Source organism: Corythoichthys intestinalis, chromosome 2, assembly GCF_030265065.1.
Source record: "Corythoichthys intestinalis isolate RoL2023-P3 chromosome 2, ASM3026506v1, whole genome shotgun sequence".
Classification (NCBI taxonomy): domain Eukaryota; kingdom Metazoa; phylum Chordata; class Actinopteri; order Syngnathiformes; family Syngnathidae; genus Corythoichthys; species Corythoichthys intestinalis.
The window spans coordinates 68,988,152-69,003,922 of record NC_080396.1 but is presented as its reverse complement, the minus strand read 5'-3'; the positions used below and the strand labels follow the sequence as shown (position 1 = coordinate 69,003,922).

At 37.9% G+C, this 15,771-nt stretch overlaps 1 protein-coding gene across 4 annotated transcripts in view; it reads left to right on the top strand.

Moving 5' to 3' along the window:
• The window catches only part of scube3 (signal peptide, CUB domain, EGF-like 3), a 262,184-nt gene that overhangs the window by 64,540 nt on the left and 181,873 nt on the right, over positions 1-15,771 (top strand). For all 4 annotated transcript variants that reach the window (XM_057817169.1, XM_057817160.1, XM_057817150.1 and 1 more), the window contains exon 2: positions 13,921-14,043. In XM_057817169.1, the coding sequence (XP_057673152.1) occupies positions 13,921-14,043 (123 nt within the window). The remainder of the gene's footprint in view (positions 1-13,920; positions 14,044-15,771) is intronic.

The window sequence follows — 15,771 nt, the reverse complement described above, 5'->3', positions numbered from 1 at the left end:
ACTCAACTATGAGACACAGGTTTCTTCTTTGGGGACATAATGTGAAAAAAAGGAGGGCAAAAAGGTGCTCAAAAGATACTCCTATGCACTAGCTAAGCAGAAACTATGGTGCTGTGGACTAAATGGTGGATGAGGCACGAGCATTGTAAAGTCGAAACGTCGTAGGTCGAGGACATTTTAAATCCGAGGACTCCCTGTATTGACAACTATTTACTGTATTTTTTGGACTACAAGTCGCAGTTTTTTTCATAGTTTGGCAGAGGGTGCGTCTTATACTCTGGAGCGACTTATGTATGATTATTTATGGTCGGGTTGGGCCGACTTCTCTCTCGCTAACTTTAAAAAAAACAACAAATGTCTTCATATATTTATACTAAAACGATCTATAGATGTTAAATAAAATAATTTGGACAAAATAGAGAAGGCGCTGTGCATGCCTGCGCACGTGAACACCGTTGCCCCGGTCTCTTTTCAATCTCCCCCTCCTGGCTCCCTCCGCGAGCATCCTGGTATTTCCTTTTCGATATGGAGCAGCTAGGAGTAAAAACAAACTAAACACAGGGGAATTGAAACGCAAACAACTGCGGTAGGAGTGGGTATGGAAAGGATTCAAATTGATTGTTGAAGATGCTATACAGAAATCTGTGTCGGCTTCGTTGAATGCAAACGAATGTGGCGCTTTGGTCGAAAAATATATTTAACAAACTTTTCCAGCGTTATTTCGTTGCGTAAATGCATTTATAATGATCATAAAAATATGTAGACTATTTAAACATTGAGAAAAAGCTTTTTTTTTTCTTCCAACTTGAGGAAATTAAAATAAATGTCAAATCCACTATCCGCCTGTTAGAACAGACACACAAATATGAAAGATATAAATGTTTATTGAATATCCATCTTACAGTCTTGTTTAACCTTTTAACACCTAAGCCTATTTTGGCCGAATTTGAATGCATTTGATGTTGCCTTTATATTTCAAAGAAAAAAATGTTCACAAAGTTGGGTCCCTTTTTTCAGAACACCTTGAACTTCATGTCCAAACTGTTGTTTTCTTCACAATTATAATCCACAATTTGGACCTAAAAAGACAAAAAAAAAAAAAAAAAAAAAATCCCAAAATATTTTCTTCAAAATTTGTAATGTTGATGTCCAATTGACAACCAAACATGCTCGACCAACTGTTCTGAAGGTTGATAATATTTATTCAACATGTTAAGATAAACATTCAATAGAAAAAAATAAGATTGAATAGTTTTATGTTTGACAATTCAACACAAACAGCAGGCATGGTCATAGGCGTTTTTGGCCTTTACACATACTATGGTCAAAACAGGTTATATACAGTGCAAAATAGTGAGAAAAAAAAAAAAATCATCCAACACAAAAAGGGTTTGGAGGATATCTCTTTTTGAAGTTAGGTATTGTACCCATCACCTTATCAAAAGTATATACGTACATGCAATCAAGCTTCTCGAACACACATCTATATAAAAATTGAAAAGATTATAATGAAGAAAAAATATGTATAACATTGAAAAAAAGTATTTTCAAAAATATTGACAAGTCGTTCATTTTTCAGGCATGCAACCCAATAGTTTTTTTTTTTTTTTTTTTGCGTACTCAATAAAGCTTTTTCTTGAACAGGTCACGGAGCTGCGTCACACACAAAGTCACATAGGCTACTCTTTCGCTGTTTGCGCGCTGCTGTCACTTCTACTCGCCGAGACGCCGACTCATCCGAGGAAAACAACGACAAATACGACTTATCTTCTTCCTTGAGTTAATGAAATAATGCATTAGCTTGCGCTAAATTTAGTTTTGGATCATTCTGCATGCTTCAAAGTCGCTCACTCAATCCAACCGGCCGTAGCTTGCTTCGCATACCTCCCTTTCCTTAGTTGGCGCCTCGCTTGGAAATTTATTAAAAATGTTCACATTCAGTTCGTCCTTCTTGACATCACAACGGCTCTTTGGATATGCAGTCTTTAGTGCTGCTTTCGGTTTTGAAAAAGGACACGAAATGATGGAAATATGGAGATGGATACATGGTCCATGCAGCGTTTTAATGCATATTTATGAGTGCAATAAAACTATAAAACTCGAATGAATTATCTCCCGTTTTTCTTGGTCGATTGACTTCAAATAAAAAGTGGTGTGGACATCAACTTCCGCACTTTCAAATGAGACCAACAAGCGGCACATGGGTGACGTGATTACAGCGTGAAGAAGCTTTAAATACGACATGCGTAAACACGTCGCTGCCGTTCGGTGTAAAGGGTTAAATGGGAGAATTTGTTACAAAAGACAGGCTTTAATTTTTTATCATTATGCATATATGCACCGGCATCGTCACAATCATTATGTATATATCCACCGGCATCGTCACAAACGTGATCACACAAAACGCAACCACGCATCGAATCCCTGCATTTCCTACTTCTCCTGAGTCTTCACAAATAAAACATAAAATTTCTTCTTTTTTTTTTTTCGGGCTCGTGCCTACAAATAAAATGTAAAATTTAGGGTTTTTTTTCGGGCTCAGGCTGGATCGGGCTTTAATACCCGCGGGTCGGTCGGGTCAGGCTGGATTTTATAGGCCCGATCTAACTTCTAGTGTCATGTAATGTTAGCACACCGTACACATATTCAGCCTGTTGTTCTCTATTGTATTTTAAATTGCCTTTCAAGATGACATGTCTGTTCTCGGGGCTGGATCCTATCAAATAAATTTCCCCCCAAAAATGCGACTTATACTCTGGTACTACTAATATATGTTTTTTTTTCCTTTTCATTGCGCTTTTTTTGGCTGGTGCGACTTATACTCAGGCGCGACCTATAGTCAAAAAATACGGTAATAGGAATTTGACGTTTTCTGTGGCAGTACATGTGACCAAAAAAAAATTTTAAAAATAGTCCCTCTCCTTGCATTAGAGAAACGGGAAATTTGATTTCTGAACAAATCAAGCTACAGTTTGTATTTTTGGTGAAGGAAACATTCTAACTCATTGTCTGCCATTAACTGTGATAGACCCCAGGATTAATTTAAACTGGGAGGACTGGCGGGAATTAGAGCAGGGCGGTAAACCGAAAATTTACCGTCACCGAAATTCTTAACGATGACCGACGTAATTTTGACCATGTCGGTAAATTCGGTAAATTAATAAAACAAGAAAATATAGTTTTTTCATCCCGCTTTGATTCTGTGTTGTTCGTCTATGTTCATTCCCCTTTAAGAAAGCAGTGAATGTGCTTACGTAGGGAGTCACGTGATCATCAGGAAGCCAATCAAACAAAAGCCCGGTAAGCTAACGCTAGCAGCTAACGCTACAAGCAAAACGTGATGGAGTGTGGCTTAAGGGAGGTTCACCAAACTTTCAACCGACATTTAGTAGACTGTAGGTGGCATCCAGACGGGCTTTCACCCGCTGTCCTCCTTTGTTCTCACGATTTCCGGAGATGGTGCTTTCAGTGCTTTCTACTGGTAGCCAGGCTAACGCTAGCTAGCGGCTAACGCTACAAATGAACGTTATGGAGTCGGATAGCGGCTCTAACCTTGTCGAAACGGCTGAACTTAATGAGTGGATTGGGCACGGACTGCATCTAGCAATTACTATGTGGCGTTATTTTGTATCTGTCTGTGTGTGATTCCTCTGATAGCTTTTGTGATGGTAAAGCATTCAGCATAAAGTACAATCCAACGGCGAAACTTATAATGACCGAGAAATGGCCCCAGCTATTTTTATTGTGCGTGCATTTATTAAAAAATGCACTGGGGGGGAAAAAAACCCTTAAACCATAAAGTAAACACTTGTATTTAATAATTATGTCACAGCAGCTACAATGACATTGCAGTAAGTTGTAACAGTAAGTTGTCTTTTTGAAGTGTACTGTTCAAGCTGCAAGTCATTTGTGTTACAATTACATGTTTGCACAGGCATACTGATTTTGACAATGTACATTGTTCAAGTCATACACGCTGTTATAAATGTTCATACTTGAATTCTTATTGCTTACAATACATTTTTATAAACTTAATGTTTAGACTGCATGTACAATTGTTAAATACAGTATATCAAATTGAATGCTGGTAAATAAATCAACAAGAAATAGTTCATCTGTATTTCATGCATTGATTCAGATTTTCAAATTATATAACAGTCCGCTTGGGCGAATTTATCGTCATTTATCGTTATCGAGATAAATCTGCTCAATTTATCGTGATACATGTTTAAGGCCATATCGCCCAGCCCTAGCGGGAATGCTGAAGTCTCAGTGTCATTGACGGTGCTAAACATCCATTTTGACTGAGAGTGCCTGGCAGCATATGTATTGGATGTATAGTGCCGTCAATGGAGGCCAATGAGTTGATCAGAAAAGTGATTGTGTGCTCGTATTTATTGGTTTACTAATGTTTTTGCTTTTGGGACAATTCAATCGTGAAACAGAATGGACCTGTAAAGGAAAAAAATTATTTACAGTAAATGACACAGAAAGGCAATATGAGTAATGCTGACTCACTGTGTGGCTCAAGTTGGACATTAATGGCTCACTCATTCCATGAACTACATCTTTTCTCACAGCTGTTGTTCATTCCAGAGATCAAGACATACTTTTTACATCAAAAATATGCTACACAGAGTATGTTCTAATGTGAAATACCCATCAAGTCTCTGTCTTTCAAAGTGTTGCAACGCTACCATCTACAGGGATTTTTTAGTCATTGCACTGTTTTACCAACCTTGATTTCACAGATAGGCTGATATATTGCCAGGATATTGTTGGATGACATTGGGCTAATGTAGCTTCATTTTGAGTAACTCGACTAATACTAGACGAAATTTCTATGAGATTTCGTCAACTACAACTAGACGAAGACGAAAACATTTTGAAATGACTAAAACATGACTAAGACTAATAAGTATTTTCGTCCAAATGACTAAGACAAACATTAAAAGGGCTCCCAAAAACAACAATGGCATGAATAAATGCTTGATACATTTATCGCTCTGCTTGTCATGATTATGAATTTACAGTGTATAAACTGAATGAAAATAAGCTGACAGTTCTGTATCATAAAGTGCTTTAGAGCACTTACATTTGTTTGCATTTATGAAAAATTGGAGCAGAATTTAAGAACTGAATTGACATTTTATGCCCAAATTTCAGCTCTACACACTGGTGGTCTAACCATTACACATTCATTAAAAAAAAGAAAAAAAAAAAAAAGGGTAATTAGCGAAGGCTTGCTGTTCTGTAAATGTGGTTTAAAGCAGGGGTCCCCAACCTTTTTGGCACCACGGACCGGTGTTATTTGGGTCTTTTTTTCACGGACCGGTGTGCTGACAAATTTTGCAACCCATCAAAAATTGCAACGATGCGGTTTTGCGCGTAACATTAAACATGGCCGCAAATACAACGATTCCAAAGTAAACACTACAAACTTTCTTTAAAGAAATGAATGTTAACTTACGTTTGATCACAAAAGGACATGTAGAAAAGTTCTCCTCAGATACATCCTGCCATGTTAGCTGCACACAACAACTGCACACCACTCTCTCACCATTAACGACTTTGTCTTGTCATTAAGCATTAATTAAGAAGCCCGCTTCACAAAGATACAATGTTGGAAACTGTAGCAAGGTTTTCAATGCTCTCGTAGTGATGTCAGGATATTCCGGAATGACTTCAATCCAGAACCTCGGTAGAGTTGTTGTCTCAAATGTATGTTTAAGGTCGCCGTCATTTGCGATGTCTACAAGCTGATCCTCCTGTTGCACAGACATGCTCGAATCACTCTGTTTATTTACAAACGGGTTGCGAATCCACTTCTTCGCAGTTCATGGGTCTTCAAAGTTTTAGGCTCATCTTCTGGCTCGTCAGGTGCCCTTTTTCGCCGTAAAAATATCTCCAAAGACGTCTGTTTTCCAGTCATCTTCGCTCGTGTGGGGGCTAATTATTTCCGGGAGCAAATGTGCTGCACCCGCGGCCTTGTAATACGTTATTATAGAGGACAAGCGTCCATAAAAATATACAATATACACAAAACAAGATGTACTGCTAGAAGTCCAATCAATGCATTTCTATGACGACATTCTAATCTGTCCTGTAGTATTATATCTAGAGTAGACAGGGATGTTGGTGTGTTAAACAGGGGCACAGGGTTAATTAGGCCAGAATGTGGTCATTAATAAATTATTATTTCTGTGCGGACCGGTAGCAAATGCGCCACGGACCGGAACCTGTCCGCGGCCCGGCAGATGGGGACCCCTGGTTTAAAGTATTTCTTTGGGTTGTGGTCAGTTGAATTTGTTGGATACTGTATATTATTTGGGTTCACTGAAATCTGATGGGGTTTTTTTTGTCATGGATAGTTAATTCAAACAAAAACGAATTTGTCGTCAATGCGCTGAAACGCATGATGGAAGTCGCATGGGGAATTATACGTCCTCTGGTGAAACTGTTTTAACTGAAAATGATTGGGTTTTCCCCTACATCTCTTTCTTCTTTGGTATTTTTGTGTGTTGACTTTGTTTATTCATCCTTGTCCCAATGCATTGGCTTCATCCTCTGCTGGCCTAACAACCGATTCCTCAACACAAAAGAATGAAAGAAACTCACTGGGAAAACCCAATCTTTTAATCTTGGGCATGAGTCAATTACCGGGGCGGCATTACTGAACATGAGGCATGTTTGTCTCTATTCACTCTGAAATGTTTATTTCCTTGCCAAAGCAATTTATACATATACGACTTTTGTTGTCCAATGGAATTCTTTCATGCATGAATGCATACATACAACAACTTGTCAGACGATGATCGAAGTTCGTGCGACTGCTATTACTGACCTTATTTCCGTTCGTGCAACTTACACCAAAAGGCAACAGGATAGTCATGTTTGCTGGCCTTCCCGCCCTGTTCATTTGGGTAATATTCATGTCATTGCAGAAAAATGTTAAGTGTTTTGGATGGTGGTTGTCATTTCCTTTGGTGACATAATTTTAAAATCATACCCCTGTAATGAAAAATTCCCATTTGTCATTGATTAGAGGGGAGATTTTTTTTTTTTTTTTGGATGACTTGCACATATTCTAGTTACATATTCAACCGTAATAACCAAAGTAGTAAAATGTAGGATAAGCAAATGTTATGTTTACATGAAGCACCAAATATGCCAGAACATGTAAGTTAGAGGACTGTCACAACATTGGAGAATAAACTTTCATCTGTTTTCAGTCCTTTAAATGTCTGAGTATTAACCTCAGATTGGATTGCATACCAGCAAAGTTGGAAAGACAAAGCAGAGAAGAAAGAAAACAATTCAATTTATCCAAAAGTAACATTAATACACCTCCGAGAAGTTGGCCCCCCATGAGACATCAGAATCTATCCCCGCATCAGAATTTAGATAAAAATGACTTGAATTGTTTGTGCTAGGTTTGTCCTTGTTTGTGCTGTAAAAGGTTTTGTTTGTGCTGCTATCGTTTTTAAGATATTTGCAATTCTTTTATAGGTCAATCTGACGTCAAGAGCCCCCCCATTTTGATTAAAAAAGGCTACAAATGTTGTCAATTGTTTATGCTACATTTGTGCTGCTATGGTTTTTGGGATATTGAGACGTTAATTTCAAGTAATGACATCACGTAGACCCCATTTATTGTAAAATGGACCCAAAATGGTTCCCTTCATTTATGCTACGTTTGTGCTGCAAATTTTTTTGGTGCTGCTATAATTTTTTAGATATTGAGACATTAATTTTGAGTGATGATGTCACTCACAGCTTTTCTGTATCCAACTCCCGCGGCTGAAAGAGCGTACCAAGTCTCTTAAAAACAGAGTGTCTCAGCAACTCGGGCAAGCGTAGCACAAACAAATGGCACCCCTTCAGGTCCATTTTGAGTAAATGGGGGTCCGCGAGTCAGGTCATCACTCGAAATTAATTTAATTAATTTGCTGCAAAATGGACCCGAAGGGGTGCCATTTGTTTGTTCTATGTTTGCTCAAGTTGTTGGGAGACTTGGTACACTCCGTCAGCCGTGACAGAGGTCCTGCAGGGGGGGGGATAAAGAGAAAAAAAAGAGAAAATTATCACCAGTTACTTTGCCAAGTAACTACCATATTGGCCCGAATATAAGACAGTGTTTTTTGCATTTGAATAAGACTGAAAAAGAGGGGGTCGTTTTATATTCGCGGTCTAGACATTATACCCATTCACGACGCTAGATGGCGGCAGATATCATTGAAGCGATGTTCTGTCATGACAGATCTCAGCTACTCTCCCTATTCACGACGCTAGATGGCGCCAGATATCATTGAAGCGATGTTCTGTCATGACAGATCTCAGCTACTCTCAACTTTAACCAGTTTGAATTATTTTATTGCAATGTTCTTCCTTATTCAGATTTGTTTCAAAACTACAGTTACAGTTAGGCTTCACTTTGATGGTTAATGCAGTTATTGCAATTTTGTTTTTTTTTATCACAATAGATTAGTTACTTACATTTCAAAAACCAGAAGCCATTCATTTACAAATGTGATTGAACCTTAGTTTACATATTTAAATGTTCAGATATTAAGATTTGAATGAGGCAAAATAACATGCTTTTTCTCTCAAATATATTGTTATAATCATTTGTTTCGGATGTACTGTAATTATTTTCTGTATAAAAATTAATTTGGTGTTCAAAAAGTCTTGAAAAAGAGGGGGTCGTTTTATAATCAGGGCCGTTATATATTAAGGGCCAATACGGTAATTACTCTTACATTCAGGTAACTGAGTTACTAATGCAATTGCTTTTTGGGAGAAGTAATTTGTAACTTTTATCAATTACTTTTTTAAAGTAAGATTAACAACACTGGTTAAAAGTAAGATTCTTGTTTGTTTCGGTTGTAGTGAACACAGGCAAGAAAGAATGTGAAAAAAGAAATGGGCAGCCAAAATGTTTTATGCCTAATTACTTCTCCCCCACCCGCTTCCCATCCCTGGGGGGAATTAGATAGTGTTAGAAGATAGACACATGATGTTCAACAAAAAGGCCAAGGATGTACTTTAATCTTGATTACTGTTACAGAGCTGCCTAGGAACTAGTTGAACCAATTGACCTTTCTTCACAGTGCAAAACCAGAAGCATTAAAAGTATTCTCTGGCGCCAACAAACATGACAATTACTGTAATGAATACATTCCACATTAAAAACAACACTTCCTCTTGTGGTTTCTGTTTTTTTCCTTGGGAGACTGATGACTTAAGACCAAGGCTACACACGAGACGTCTTATTGTTCTCCCAATATAAATCAATAATGCAAGTGGGGGAGCTGCCGCATTGCTAAATAACCTAAGAGAAACCTGGTAGGAGTGGAGCCATGACCACCATGACTGCATACTAAATTCCATTTGGCTCAGTAATCTGAAATTCTTTTTAGACAATAAAATATTGAGGACAGGAACATATGGGAGTCTGGAGTACCCACTAAAATGCCATTTCTTTGCTGTCTCTTGTAACTGTGGATACATTTGTCCTAATAAACATGATATTTTAAATATTAATTGTTATTTGTGGAAGGTTTATCCCACAACATGCACGTAACCCTATTAACGTAACCTTTCTATCACGATAGAAGAAGAAAGCAGTGAATCACATGACGCGCCAGATATCATTAGTTTTCCAAAAGTCCAGCAATACCTTTTTTTTTTTTTTTTTTTTGAAACTTTGAATGTCTCACTCAACTTCATGCAACTTATGCATATGATCAGAATGAGATGATTATTTTTTTCACCAAATGACATACGTTTTTGCTCTTGATGTAGAGTTTTAGGAAGCTAAACAGCAAGCTTCTACTCCTGGGGAAAAAGCTAAATGACAGATTTGCAACCCTTTTACTCTGATAATGCCATGTATTGTAAATATCAATAAAATTATTTATTAAAATGTTACCAATGATCTGTAAAATGATCTAATTAAGCCTTTGATAGTTTATATCCTATTGTCAGAGGCGGATAGAGTGTGGAGGTCGATTGATATATCGGCTGGCAGATATATCGGGACGATGTTTGTCCTTTATTCCAACATCGGCCAATTAACAACAACAACAACAAAAAGCCATTAAAAAAAGGATTTTGATCAGGCATCTGTGTGGGCAACTGTGGCTGCCACTGACTGACTGTAGGACCCCAGAAGGACCCTGCTACAGGAAGCTTCAGACTTGCCTATTTTGTAAATATTGTCATCATTTTTATCTTGTTGACCGAATATGCAATGTTGCTTTAGCCTTTTAAGGTGTTTACTGTGTGATCCTTACACTGTAAATGTAACTCGTAGCTTTAGCCTAGCGAGCACCCTCTTAAACCGACTTTTTACATCTGTTCGTGGCGTCTTGGTTTAATTATTTGAAAATAATGCACTGTTCTTGCTGAATGTGTATAGTCATAAAAAGAAGTTCTACGTTCGTTTGTTTGGTAGCACTAGACAGAATTAATCCTTTAAGTCTCAGGTCATCATTGTACATTTGAAGTTGTTGAAGCATTTTTTTTTTTTTTTTAATTGCCATTCAAAATCTACATGCTTTAAAAACGTAAAACATTCTCGATTCATGGTTAAAAGCAAAACCAGGAAGCATTTACTTCACGTAAAAACGGCTCGTCTTTAAGTTCACTCTGGCGCTGCCTTATCACAAGTCCATAGCAATGAGGTTTTTACGTTGAACGTCTTGTGAACAAATGCTTAAATCCCTGGATTCTATATAAATATGGGCGTGAAACAGTCTCGATTCTTGGTTAAACGCAAAACAAACGGGCAGTTTGAGTTCACTTTGACTTAAATCTGTCGAAGAATTAAGCTAGTCTGTTAGCTTTGTTATGATAAGGGTGCTAACACAATGGCGTTATCTGTTCAAATTTCTTGTGAATAAATGCTTAAAATCACTAAATTCCTTATAGATATGGACGTAAAACAGTCTTGATTCTTGGTTAAAAGCAAAAACCGGGCAGTTATTTTACATAAATTTGTCGAAGAATGACGTATGGCTCCAATTGATTGTTTTTCACGACGTTTCAAAATGCATGCATTGAACGAAGAAAAAAAACAATAATTACCTTCATTCCTCAAACAAATCACTCCTGAGACAATCCCTTTTGTCAGTATGCGTTCCAGATTTCGTACTTTTTGAAGGTAATTCCAAACACAGCATATGTGATAGTCATTCCCACCTACCTCTAATAAATGCAGCTGACTCATATAGCCCCCTACGGGCGGGCGGTGTGCCGAGAATACCTGAAGTGACTCGTCAAGTAAATTATGATGTCTATGGACCAACATTGAGAATAACTGCTTACAGTTTCAGATTTAAAAAAAAAAAAACAATGTTAATTTTTTTCAGCACAATATCATCTATATGAACGGTTATTATGAATACTGTACTATAACATTTTACATGGTCATAATAGAGCCAAAGAAATACAAAATATTATTGAATTCTGACTATAAAAATTTAAAGAAATGAAACGTCCAAAAAGCATGAGGGCCCTCAAGTAGAGACAAAACATTTCATACCATGTAATCAAAATGATCATATCTCCGGTTTTCCGCAGCCAAACATAAACTGGGAGAGTGGTTGAAATCTGCGCTTTGTTGATGGTAGCGCGCTATGTGAAATAGTTTTTTTTTTTTCAATAGCGCTTTAATGACGCCACGTGATTGAACAGGCAGGCGTGATCAAAGGATGTCTGACTGCAACCTTGTGTGTGGTCATGTGACTGTATTGTTATGTCTGATTGGTATCATGGAGTCATTTGATTTTTGTTGCTATGTCTCATTGGTGAAACTGGTAGAGCCACTGTGGGCACCTCGGGAAAAAATAAAGTGAAATCTGATAGGACTATGTAAAATTAAGAGGAAAATGTAGTGACTCTAGTGGAGCTCAGATTCATGGAGTAAGAGGAGTGTTTCTTCTTCAAAAATCTACTCAAGTAAAACTAAACAGTATGGCATGATAAAACCACTCTTAGAAGTACATTTTTTTCAAAACATGACTCATTTAAATGTAACAGAGTAAATGTAATGCATTCCTACCCACCTCTGTTGATATTTTATTTCCATTTGTTGATGAATATTTTGCAGAAATCAGAGATGTGATGGCTTATTTTTCAAGAAATTTGAAGCCAAACTATACTCCAGATCTGAAATTACCCGCATCACCACTTTAGGGGTTAACGTGTGCATGGTTATCTTTCTGATTTAGCAGTCAATCATCAAATCACCTAAACAATCTGGTGATAAATCTGTAATGGAATACATTTTTCGGCCAACAAAGTAAAATGTAGCGGGCTGCCTAAGGACATTGGTATCACTATATCATCTGACCTTGGAGCTTGATGTTCTTGCCGAAGTAAAACCCGGGTCCAATAAAATTTCACGGGATAAACCTTGCTGATGTCGTTCCTATTACAGTTGCAAGCAAATCATTACGGATCTGAGTTTATGATTAAGATTGCGTGAGCATTTTTCATTGTAACTGTGCTCATCTTCCCAGCAGACCTTTTGTCCCCCTGAAATAGGCAATGTGCACAGCATGAGGGTTTAGGTTGCAGGTCATTTCCCAGTGGGATCAGTCGGCTCCTGCAGAGGGCTTGTGATAAGAGTGGATATTGGAAGCTATGTAAACCTTATTAAACTGCCCTTCCCCTGTGCACAGACGGGTAATCCTGAACACCTGGGCTAGTTAGCTAGGATTTGGCTGGATTAGGGGTTCCATGAAGGCGGACTTGACTATGCATCTGCTCAAATCCATTTCCATGCTTATCTTTCGATGGATTGCGGCAATTACTGAAACTCTAAAAACTGAACAATTCAATTAATGCTCATGTTAGCAACACAGGTTTCCATTTGGTTTGACATTTCATTAAAGCCTAACTGTTGTCATAAAATTTGTATTTAAGTGGGTGTAATTTTATTTGCTCATGTGATTGCGGTCTTCGTTCCAGTCTTTAAAAAAAAAAAAAAAAACATTAAACACCTAATGTTAATGGATTTTTACCATGCATGCTAAATGCCCACACACGTACATGTTAATTGCCGGCTCATTGAACTGAGAATGCTGTGTAAACTCATGAATTTATAGTACCGCATCCTACAGATAGCATTTGCGCTACATTAGCTTTGGACTAGAAGCCTCTGTTGGCATTAAACAACCGGATGATTTTCACATTTTTTTATGTTGGGTTTGCTATTTGTTGTGTGCTATAGTTACAGATTTATATAAAAAAATGTTGGTCTCTTGTGACACTCTCTGATTTTGATTAATTGATCCTCATTATTTCCAAGTGAGGTCGCTGGTAGTGTAGCGGTACAGTCGCCTGACTTTTTGCGCAGGCAGTGTGAGATTGATTCCCACTCAGTTGCGGTTGAATGGTTGTCTGTCTGTGTGTGTGCCCTACGACCTACTGGTGACCATTTAGGGTGTAGTTCGCCTTTGGCCAGAAGTCAGCTCCAGCACGCTATGACAATGTTAAGCAGTGTTGAAAATGGGTGGTTGGTTGGTTGGATGGATGGATGGATGGATGGATGGATGGATGGATGGATGGATGTTTCCTATTGCTGAGGTACAAGTAATGATGAGCATTACACTTAAAAAAAAGTACTTTAGAACAGTAGCAAGGTACATTCCACCACTGCTGGTTACACAGATTTTTTAAAATGGTATTTTTTTTTCTCAGCATAGCGCCATCTACAGTGGTATGAAAAAGCATCTGAACCTTTTGGAATTTCTCACATTTCTGCACAAAATCACCATCAAATGGGATCTGATCCATTTATAGTTACATTCTTTGCTTTACTCTTCATTTTAGTCGTCAAAAACAATTGAAGTTGATGATCATTTTCCTTTTTTGGGCAGAATTAATTGAACGACTTCTCTTTTTTCTTTTTAGATGTGGACGAGTGCGCAGAGGCCCTTGACAATTGCAGCATCGATGCCATTTGCCAGAACACACTGAAATCCTATAAATGTATCTGCAAGTCTGGCTACAAAGGGGATGGGAAGCATTGTGAAGGTAAACCTTTCTAAATTTAAGTATATAATAAGTTTTTTTTTTTTTTTCACATATGCGTCATTGGTGCAACATTCTGTTGTTCCCTGTCAATGGCGTAGGTTTGGTCTCAACATTGGTAGGAACGATATAACAGCATAATCTGCATGTACTGTACGTTTTTTTGCTGGGGACGGGACATTAATTAGACCAAACAGATTGGGGGAACGGGGGTCAGGGCTACATTTCTCATGAATATGAACCTTATTAATCAAGAGGCTAAATCAGGAGTGCTCATTACGTTGCTTGCGATCAACCAGTCGATTGCAACTCTAGTGTTGGTAGCTGGCAGCATCCAAATGTACATAGTTAATTATAATTATTCCGTGTGTATGTTGTGTTGTGTTGTGTGAGCATCATACGACGCTATGCAGCACCATTTAAATGTACGCAGCAGCACCACCTCTGGCTCTATAGTCTCCAGCAGTGTTTACTACATTTCTCACAGTTTAATTAACAGTGAAAGGAGAAAACACAAACAGAAGGACACTTCTCTCTAGGCAGCTTCCTACTCGGGTTTTTCAGGTTAGCATGTTCACATATTTCAATGTTATGCTAAGTCTGATGCAGGTTGGACTTACAGCAGCAAAATCAGTGGTGTTTCCCACCTCCACAATATTGACGTAATTTTACATTACTTACAATGGCTGCTGCTGGCCGAAAAAAACTTCCAATATCCCTTCTATTTGAAGGGGGCGGAGGAGGCGGCATGTTGTCGACATGTATTTCTGTCTGGGCGTGTGTGTGTGGCGAGTGTGGGTCAAGTCATCAGCCAATCAAATGTGCGTTTGACAAAAAAAAATGGCCCGCCACATTCAGCAAGTGAAAATGGGAAAAATGTAAGTCCGAATATAATTCAAAATAATTCACTTAATAATGGTAGGGTCAATTCTATCCTTACAACATATGGAAAGGCAATCTAAATTCCCTATATAACTGAACTCATTATTTTCATTCTGAAATTGAAGTATTTTGTCCCTACTGACCCTATGCAAACCTATGCTCTTGTTCCTTGTGGTACTGTAGAGATAACTGTCGGGCTGCGTTTAGATCGGCCGCGTTTTATCGCTCTCGCTATGCCCGTTGGCGAAAGCAGTTTTGTGTTCACACTGGTCGACGTTGCCAAAAGTTGAACTGAAAAGGTTCACATAATGTAAATATGAAGTAATATTAGGAGAAAAAAGTCATAAAATTATGTTATATTACTTGATCTCCTGATATTATGCCAAAAGTGGTTTTGTGTCCACACAATGTCGCCAAAAGGCGAAACCCGCGAAACCAAATAACTTTCCGTTCATGTAAAATAAAAAAATAAAAAAAAGCAACAAAACAACTTTAAAGTAGGGCTGTCAAAATTATTGCGTTAACGGGCGGTAATTTAAAAAAAAAATTCATCACGTTAAAATATTTGACGCAATTAACGCACATGCCCCACTCAGATTAAAATGATAGCAGAGTGTAATGTCCGCTTGTTACTTGTTTTTTGGTGTTTGGCGCCCTCTGCTAGCGCTTGGGTCCAACTGATTTTACAGCTTTCAGCACCATGAGTAAGAGGTAATTATTGACATTAACAATGGCGAGCTATTAGTTTATTTTTTGATTAAATTTTTTTTCCAAATTTTAATAAAACGAAAACATTAAGAGGGTGTTTTAATATAAAATTTCTATAACTTGTTCTAACATTATCTTTTA